The 9,549-nt window shown below is 34.2% G+C and overlaps 1 protein-coding gene and 1 long non-coding RNA gene across 7 annotated transcripts; both read right to left on the reverse strand.

The window, feature by feature from the left end:
• Nucleotides 1–290: 290 nt before the first annotated feature.
• On the reverse strand, nt 291–3,700 carry LOC108226719 (uncharacterized). Of its 4 annotated transcripts, XR_010284317.1 has the most exons (6): nt 3,618–3,700; nt 3,469–3,534; nt 2,952–3,047; nt 1,805–2,057; nt 1,548–1,665; nt 291–624 (listed from the first exon to the last, which is right to left on the reverse strand). It is a non-coding gene; the product is annotated as an uncharacterized LOC108226719 (long non-coding RNA). The 4 variants fall into 4 exon arrangements; XR_010284316.1 differs by having other exon boundaries at nt 291–603; nt 3,469–3,694; XR_010284315.1 differs by having other exon boundaries at nt 3,469–3,694.
• A 1,006-nt stretch (nt 3,701–4,706) lies between these two features.
• Nucleotides 4,707–9,287, reverse strand: LOC108226721 (plant cysteine oxidase 2-like). Of its 3 annotated transcripts, none has more exons than XR_010284296.1 (7): nt 8,661–9,287; nt 7,201–8,556; nt 6,901–7,128; nt 5,870–5,978; nt 5,336–5,556; nt 4,976–5,241; nt 4,707–4,802 (listed from the first exon to the last, which is right to left on the reverse strand). XR_010284296.1 is itself a non-coding variant. In XM_064079205.1 (7 exons), exons 1-4 carry the CDS (start codon nt 8,730–8,732, stop codon nt 5,932–5,934), a joined length of 423 nt encoding a protein of 140 aa, XP_063935275.1. In that variant the 5' UTR covers nt 8,733–9,266; the 3' UTR covers nt 4,707–4,802; nt 4,976–5,241; nt 5,336–5,556; nt 5,870–5,931. The 3 variants fall into 3 exon arrangements, 1 of the variants encoding a protein (XP_063935275.1); XM_064079205.1 differs by having other exon boundaries at nt 7,201–7,276; nt 8,661–9,266; XR_010284295.1 differs by having other exon boundaries at nt 6,901–8,556.
• Between the last annotated feature and the right edge of the window lie 262 nt (nt 9,288–9,549).

The following is a 9,549-nucleotide window of genomic DNA, read 5'->3' on the forward strand; positions in this document are numbered from 1 at the left end:
TTCTAAGAATCAGTGGGTTGCTTACGATCCTGAGGCTGATAAATGGCATTCTCTTCTCAGTATATCTCAACTTTAAACTAAAACAGAAAATGCCTCTTACCCTCTTATAGCTCCTCAACTTCTGCTATTAGAAAGAGGCCAAGGATAATTCAATTGAGAGATTAAATAAAACTTGGTCTATCTTCTTAGCAAAATTTGATTACCCTGAGCCAAATCTATTAATAATGTGCATAATCAAGTGACATAGAAGCACATGAAAATTAAATCACTTCATCCAAATGGAGAATGAATGAACCTGAACAATCTTCCATGGCTTTTAACAGTAAAATTGTTTGAATTTTGATAAATCTGAAACCTAGAGTCTGATCAGGATAATTGGCTTTTCTTGGCTCTCTCTCTTGTTCAAAAAACAATTGTACAACCATGAGTACCATGTGTTAAAATACCAGAGCATTAGTAAATGCCCAAGCACCCTCATATTTAGCTAGATACCTGCCACTGCAAGTTAATAGCCTCGTACTCTATTTTCTTGACTGCCATCATATACTCCCTTTGTGCATAAGTTGAATTATGTCCATGGTATCCCAACAATAATGTCCAGACCTGAATACATAAAATTAAGACCTGAAAAAAATTCGACTCAATATACCAGCATATATAAAAGGAATATTAAAACTCTCTCCACAACACACACGCACACACACAATTGTATATAAACTGCAAAAGTATAACAGTCCTAATATTAAGAATCTCAGCATCTCTGTTGTGTACTCCATAATATGTTGAGCTAAGTGCAATGCAGTCTGATGCAGAACTATTGGTGACATAGTTTGCAATTAGTATGAAGATTCAGGCTAATTCAGATCTGGAGTTTGTCAATAGATCAGATAAGTTGTGATACAAAAATCATATCAGAAATCAAATTAAACTAAATGATGGAAACATTGTGGCCATACTATTGCTAAAAAAAAATATCAAATAAAATATAAAACCATTTACAAAAGCCTCTGAGTCTTTGCACATTATTAAGGGAAAGAAGTTTAAATTATAATTTAAGCATATTGAAAGTACCACATTAACGAAATTGATAGAAACAAACTAAATATATTAATGTACCTCGATAAAATTATATGTATCTAACACTTAGTTACCATGACATTGATTTCAGACGCTTTTGTAGTTTTTTGATTTGGAAAAGTTTCAACCCCTTCAAACACATTCGAGGCGAAATATATAGTGTTACATAAAGGATGTGATCCAGTAAAGCCATAGTTTTAACATGCTAATATTTTAGGAGATGATGAGTCCACATGCTATCAGAGGTCATGCAATACTGGAGGCCTCACTTTCAAACTCACTACCTTCTTAATAATAAAAATTGTTCTTTTATTAGATCAGAAGTATAAAGTTAAGACAAACTGGAAGCCAGGACACCCAAACTTAAAAAAAATATCCTACTTAAAAATAGAACTAATATCAAGCTTCTATGAAAAAGTACACCCAAACTTGCAAAATATTGAAATGCACAAATTATAAAGCAGACAAACCTGATACAAACGTCAACCAAGCATCCCTTCAGCTTCATCCAGCATTCCTTGAGTTCTATCCAGTATTCCTTGAGTTCCATCCAGCATTCTTTCAACAAAATACATATATCATCCTTCACTAATAACAAAATGAACATTTCATTTGAAGATTGTAACAAAAAACTCTAAACAGTAAACAATAAATAAAAATATTAAATTCTTTTATAAGAAATTAATTAGTTAAACCAAACTGGGTGAAAAAGAAGAAAGAACAAAACCTGAAAAGTTGGCCAAACAGGGAACCCAATTTGACAAAGAAAAAACCAATTTCTCAACTGTCCAGTGCACTAAAACCCTTTCCCTGAAGATGGTACACCCCAATAGATTGGCTTAACAGTCGAGTATCCAGGCCAGATGATGCTTCTTAGAACATCAACAGAAGTGGAATATTTTGAAGATCTGCCGACTGAATCTAGATATCTTGATAGCCCTCTATTGTTGTCCAGTGACCTATCGGTCTCTCTCCTTTTCCTGTCACATGGAGTACTTCAAAGGTTGATATTTGCAATTGGCCATTAACTAAATTATAATCTCCACCTAAGACCTTGAACCTGGTACGCAAAATTTCTTTCAAAAGTATTGGAACTATTTAGAACTGCTTAAATCGTTCATATTCTGTGCATTGTGTTGTTCCGTCTCCTTAAAACAACAATAAAGCTTGGTAAATTATTAATAAGCAGAAAGAAGCGATGGAAGTAAGGATCATCTAATTCTAACATTCTCAGGAAGGTTTTGTGTTCAGTACTCCAACTATCTATTTTTTTGCACAAAATATTCTAATTATAACTACCTATTTTTATAATCTGTTTTAGTTGATGATTTAGATAGATTATTGCGTAGCTTCAGATCTCTTATTCAAAATAATGCAAATATAAAATCCAACACCATATAAAAAAATTACACACAAATCTGCAGTATACTTGAAGCATAATTTACATAAATATATAAAAGTGTTCCAAAAATGGGAAGGCAGACATGTTGCTTCTGTGCTGGAGCCCATTTTAACATGACATTTAACAAAACAAACGACAAAAATTTAAACAGCTCATTTCATTTGGTCCTCAATAAATGTTAAACTTATAAATAGGAGTATAGGACACTACAATGAAAGTGCCCCGGACCGCCAAAGAGGTCCCAGACTATTTCTTTTGATCAACTCCAATGGAAAGTCACAGGAAAACTTCCATTTCACAGGTCCCGAAGCATGAATTGATCGTGGGTGCTCTTAGGTCGTGAGTAAATGTGTAGCCTTGTAAAATTAGGAGAATTACATATTTTATGTAAATATTGGGATTAGGCTGAAGAAAACTGAAATTAGGTGGGTAAGATGGAAATTATATTTTTATATAAAATAATAAAATGTACCCGATGAATACTTCGTATAATCATTTTGATAAATCTCTGGCGAGTTGATTAATCACTGAAAGATACTTTAGTACTTAACATTCCCCTGACATTTTCCTGCAACATTGATAGATCTATTTTAAGACTTGTTAGAGGCTAATTGCATCAATACGGGGATTAATAGAGTTGGTAGTAATAAAAGTAATTCACATGAATTCTGATATCTACTTAATGTAAATAGTAAACGATTAACATTCATACCTTAAATATTTGCGGTTATTAGCAGGGCGTGATGAAGAGCAATCATTGAGCAAGGTGATCAAAAAAAAGATGTTAAAAAATTATGAGAGCTGAATATCACTTAATAAAATTAAGTTTGAAAAATATTAGACTATTTCATGTATGTTTTCTAGATGTCTAGCATATAAGTTCCAGTGAATTGTAGAGGAAACGAATAATGTTAAAGAATACATGGACATCTCTCGTTTCAATTTATTTAGTTGTTTATATTAAATGACAAAATTATATTTCACATTACCTTGGTGCAGGGCGTGTTGTCAATTGACAAACAATTTGCTCTGATGCTACCTCACGTTCAATGTCCCTGGAAGTACATGAAGGAAGTTGTATGTTTATGTTGTCTGGTGTAAGTTAAGTGAGAAGTACTAAACAGTGGAATCTACTTGCCTTGTTATATAGACTTCCAATAAGAGCAGGATGGACGGCTCTATCAAGCTCTGCATCATCAAATAATACGATAGGTGATTTTTTTAATTGTGTCAATTTATGTGTTTTTTAAATTTTAGTAATACGTCTCATTTTTATTGATTTTGCCAACAAATTACTTGGACATAAATCCCAGATTACAGATCCAAGACTGTAGATATTGCTTATAGCATTAATTTTTAAATTATGAAGTATGCGAGTTAAGATTTTTAATTAATATTTGCATACGAAAATAATTTTAAATAATATTTATAAAACAGGGATTAAGGTTAAATTGGAAAAAATGCGAAAAATTGCATATGATATTTTCTCAACTATTTGTTGAAAAATGTGTGATTGATGTTAAATATATCGGTGAATATTGAACTTTCGGTAAAGATTCGATTAATTTTAAAGCAAAAATAAAGATAGCGTGCTGCGCTGTGTGAGCTTCCTTAATTAAAACAAACTTATTCATATATATAAAAAAGATATTGATCTTGAACTTTGGAGAAAAAATGCCTCACAAATGATTCTTTCAACTTACCAGGCACAGAGTATGGACACATTTTGAGCATTAAAACGATTTACAAAAACCAAAATAAAATTCCTTCATTCAAGTGAGGCACACCTCTTGTAATTTTTTAAGATATGTATTATGTCATCGGTTACATTAGGCTCTATGATTGTGTTAAATATTTTTTGGTAGCTAGAATCAATATTGAGCATATTTGACTGTATCTTAAGAATCTTTCAGATACAAAACTTCAAGTTGCAAGCATATTAGAAGGGAACAAAAAATCTAATACAGCTCCATCAATCTCACCACAAAAAATGACATTGTTGTAAACTGCGGAATGCAGCAGATGCGGGCTAATTTCTTGAGGTGAGCTGATATTAAAATCTGGAAAGAAGACTTCCTTGCGGCCACAATATGTTCTGCACACTGCAAGGATAGACCCAGAAAACCAAAAGTCAGCTAAAAGAATATTTTGTAGGAACTACAAAGATTAATATACAATTCATGTGATGCTAAGTTATCCCAACCTCAATGAGTGACATCTTCTCCAAGATATCCCCCTTATATGGTTAAATATAACCATATTTTGTCATCTCAGCATCTAGCTGCAACCGAAGTGGCTAATCAAGAAAAAGAGGAGAATAAATCTGCAAAGAAATTGATAAAGAAGAGGCAAGATAGTGTCATCAGTCAGCCAAAAGAAGACGACGATATTGGTTCAGCAGATGCGGATAATAGCGCATTAGCGAGTGATCATTCTGGAGGCCAGGCAAAAGATAAAAATGGTCAAGGGAAAGAACATAAACATAGCATTATAAACCTGCATGTTTTTTCTGAAGTGTGCTGATTGTTCACTACCAGATAGAAGGAAGCAAGAGGCTCGGGAGGCTGTTCTTCCGGATGAAATTTAAGATGACCATTTTTGCAGCAAAGAGAAAAATGTTGGAGTAGCATTTTATTTGATTTATTATTTCGCTCCATAATCCATGTACATGAACCACACTACTTGCAAACACCAGTGGAGGACCAGGATTCATGTATCCTTCCCAAGAAGTATCAACATCCGGCTCTTCCTCAACATATAAACTGCATTTAAAGATATGGGAACAATTATCATAGCATAACAAAATATATAATGAGGATAATTAGCACATGATGAAACTAATTGAATGATTCTTACATTCTTCGGCTCCTTCCTCATATAAATGACTATCATAGTATCATCTGCTTCATTGTATCCATCAAATTCCCAACTCCAGATGAGGTACCGTGTACTGCTTTTTAATTTAGTCTTTATTTAGTCTTTCTTTGTCCCGACTCGAATAAACAAAATTTATTGGTGACCTATTATAGACTGCATATCCAGAGTGTATGATGTGTGTCTGATGGAGGAATTTTGTCCTGCACAAATGTTTTTAAGACCTATTATAGACTGCATATCCAGAGTTCATATTTATAGAGTACGTGGAACAGTTATATAATTTGTTAATCCAAGCATTTGAATTTTTGGATACCATCTTCATGTCCTAAAATACTTGTTTGATATACAATATCTGCAGTAGCAGATGAGAGATGCTACTCTAAAATTGTAGCTATGCTGGGACCACGGCCTCGACGTTTTAAAACTATAAAATATTCACTGATGATTTGATTAAACGGAGTAAGCAGTATGGTTAAATTTAAGAGTACGCGGCATAACATATATAATCAGTACCTTGCGTATTAGATGAACCATGTCCAGCCGCTTCACTTGTCTTGCATGTTTTAGAAACACGCCTATCTTCGGTATTTATATATTGTCTGATGCCGCTGAGCTCTGTAATCTGATAGAGTAAGTTCAAATCACTTTTCACACACATCAAACTTAATCATAATTAGAATTAGATTTGACACACATCAAACTTAATCATAATTAGAATTAGATTTGGTGGTGGTTGAGGTACAATATTTGACCCCGTAAATTTAGTGATACTATGGTAAATCTCATATGGAATTGCTGATCTTTAAACTTCTCTGCTATTTTCTCAATCAACTTAAGAAGTTGATTGAGCGAGGTAGCAGCTCCTAGAGACCTAGAGCAATCGCTTTTTTAATTATTTCACATTGGCATATAATGTACACATGGGAGGCCTACCATAGGATATGTTTGTCGCTAAGATTAATATGTTCACTATATATACCGGCAATACAATACATAGGCTTATGTAACTGGCTTATAACTGATTATAATGCCAAGCAGCAAGTCATCGAGCCAATCCCAGACCAACTTATATAACATATATCATAACCATTTCAAAGGCCTAGCTGCAATATTTAGAGCTCTCTGACGAATATGTTAGTAAGGCATATGAGTGCTAGAAGTATATAGCAGCTGGTCTGCCCTCGATATTGTCTAAGAAATACATTAATTTAATTTATTCTAAATCTTTTATTCTTCTAGACCAATCAGTATAATTTGGCCTTTTAAAAGATGAAATGTACTACTTCTCTCATGCTAAAGAATATAGTGAATTACAATGTATTTGCATCTTTTACCTAATTAGCAGGGTCCTATGATGAACAAATAAAAAAAAACCCAGTAAAATCCTGTCTAGATGACTGCTTCTGCATTCTGTGGAAGTACTTTTACCTCTTATGAGACAAAACCGGGAAGTATATACAGCACCCGGAAGAAGTAATAATCAGATAAAGCTCACTTGAAGAGCAGCATATTAGCCAATTAGCCAAGGAATAATGAGTAGATACCTGAAATATGGTCAAGTGGGTGCTCTATATAGTAGGCACAGTGCCTCCCTTCGGCATCATTGTATGGTGGTCCAAGTACATCTAGCACTGCACATTGTGTTACAACTGTAAAGCAGTGCATATTACCTCCGTCGGTGGGATAAAGGATCGAAGTATCGCACGGAGCAATAAAATCGGCATCCACCTTAACCTTTGCCAACCTTGCCTCAGCAGAAAGAGCTCCATTTGCTGAAAACATTGTAAACACGGTAAAGAGATCCAGAAATATGGAAAGCAACAAAAAAATACTACCAGCCTTACCAAATTCTCGAGAGAAACCCCACCTAACAGAACTAAAAAAACCTTCGAAACACAACCAATGAAAAACCCACAAAACCTGCAGCACCACCAGAACATACATGCTCAGAAAATCCTCAGCCAAGAAACTAAAGAAAAAAAATCACAATTGTCCAGCCAACATGACTCCAGTCATCAACAAATTTCTTGACAGCATGTATAAATCACTCCAAATGGACTGAGACCTCATCAACTTCACCATGCCATTAAAATAGCAACAACCCCGATACCAATTTTGCATTTCCAGATCAAAATCACAATTAGGGCAACAGCAGAACAACATGCGACAATTTGTTATTTGTTGAAAATTGCAGTAAAATACCATAGCTCCACAATACCTAAAAGCAGATAAAAGAAACAAACTGCAGAACAACACAGAAAACAACATAACTCAAAAATCCGCCAACAAAGAAAACCCAAACCTACAAAATCCACTTATGGAAATCTATTTTAATAGAGATTTATTTCTACAATGTTATATACTGAAAACTCTGAAAACTGAAATTTGTAATTTTGTAAATAAACACTAAATGAAATATAGAAATATAAATATCAGCTCACATAGAATGGAATCCCAAGAAATTAGCATTACAAATCTGGCCAGGCATACTTGATAAATACATATGAAGGAGAAAAAAGTTGCCATCCATCAATGGCAACTAACATTGGCTACTGCAGACTCCTAACGGAACATGCAGAGAAGAAATGAATGATTATGTCTTGCAAACTAAGTCTCTAAATCTTCGGTCACGTGCAGAACATTGAAAACTTCATCAAAAACAACATTAGGAATCAAACAAAAACTATTACCAACATTAAGTGGACTATTCAGATTGTGTCAAAAGGACATAAGAGGGCACTTGTTTGTATTGTTTTTTCTTTTTGTAAAAAAGGAAGGGCAGATAATGGGTTAACAATATTTGTCAGAGTAAGAGGACTTTAAACACTCAAAGAAATATTGGTGACATCCTTACCTCCAGCCAGCTGGTGCTCAACAATTTCTGGACTTATCTTTATTAATCTACCAAGTGGATCAATACCAATATACTTCAGATTATGACTGTCACTCTATATATAAATCAATAAAAATACACATATACTTAATAAACATTTTTGAAGCTGATATTGGTGATAATTATGCTGCTCTTTTTGAAGCTGATATTGTCCAACTAAATGACGGACAATGCAAGCTGATATTTTCTCATTTGAGAGAATATGCAGTGGACAGGTGAGGAATATAACCTGGATGAGGTTTTTTGTTCAAATCATGACGTGATGGAGTAGTATCAACATTATGTTTTACACGTAAAGAAAGATTATCTGTTGAGGAAATAAGAAGACGTGTGTGATAACATATTAATACACAAAGAGTAAGGGGAATTAAACATAAAATACAAAGAACCGTTTAACACATAATTAATTACCTTGTAAGCTGTGACTAAACAAAGGCGTGCCAACTCTGCTACAATTATCCAGGGGTCGAGAAAGACGAACATTGGGATCCCTGTTTTTGTCTGAAATCCCCGAAATCTCTCCCAGGAAGTACATTGTGACTTTCATATTATTAAGTATACATCAAGCGAAGAAAGGTCCACCACTAATTGCCAGCATTGAGGGTTATCATATAGGCTGCTCTCCAGAGGAGATATAATTGTCATAGTCGTCTTAGAGACAAAGCCTGCACAGCAGAGGTAAAAGAAAGTTGTAATGCTGGTTGAAATTACAGATGCCTTCTTCACATGAACCAATAATTATGCTGCTCTTTTTGAAGCTGATATTGTCCAACTAAATGACGGACAATGCAAGCATTAGAGAAGTCAATAAGACACAGTTGGTTCATAGAATCCAAAACCTGATAAGATGTCCTACATTTACAGTTAAAATGAAATAAAAGGTTCCACTTCGCAACCAAAGCAGGGCAGCTGAAAATTATCGCATTCTACAATTTACTGTCCAATTATAAATTATTGGTTTGTAGGCTACTCATGTATATGAACAGACACCTATATATATAAAGTGAACACACACGCCCAGAGACTAATCGAGGATTTTTGCTTGTAATCTATAATCACCGGAGAAGGAGCCATCCAATGCATTCTCTTTGTTCCTTTTACGACCTGGCAAATTAAATCCATCAGCCATCGTCAAAAACTCCTTGACACAAAATCACTATGAAACAACAGTGCTGTGCTCGGAATCAATTAATAAATCATCTTGATTTACCGGTATCATTCTCCTTGTTATCGGATATGTTGAATCTGGAATCCATAAAAGAGGCCGTGAGATCAAAAATCGTAACATGTGAGTCTAGTG

The sequence above is a fragment of the Daucus carota genome, chromosome 6 (assembly GCF_001625215.2).
Source record: "Daucus carota subsp. sativus chromosome 6, DH1 v3.0, whole genome shotgun sequence".
NCBI classification, from domain to species: Eukaryota; Viridiplantae; Streptophyta; class Magnoliopsida; order Apiales; family Apiaceae; genus Daucus; species Daucus carota.

What these genes read in the sequence shown, in the direction of transcription:
- LOC108226721 (XM_064079205.1), bottom strand. Translation starts at nt 8,732, where the DNA reads ATGTTCGTCTTTCTCGACCCCTGGATAATTGTAGCAGAGTTGGCACGC. An exon ending in GGGTTTCTCTCGAGAATTTG is followed by an intron (nt 7,129 to 7,200) that starts GTAAGGCTGGTA and finishes CAATGTTTTCAG; the next exon opens with CAAATGGAGCTCTTTCTGCT. An exon ending in CCCACTTGACCATATTTCAG is followed by an intron (nt 5,979 to 6,900) that starts GTATCTACTCAT and finishes TTACTCTATCAG; the next exon opens with ATTACAGAGCTCAGCGGCAT.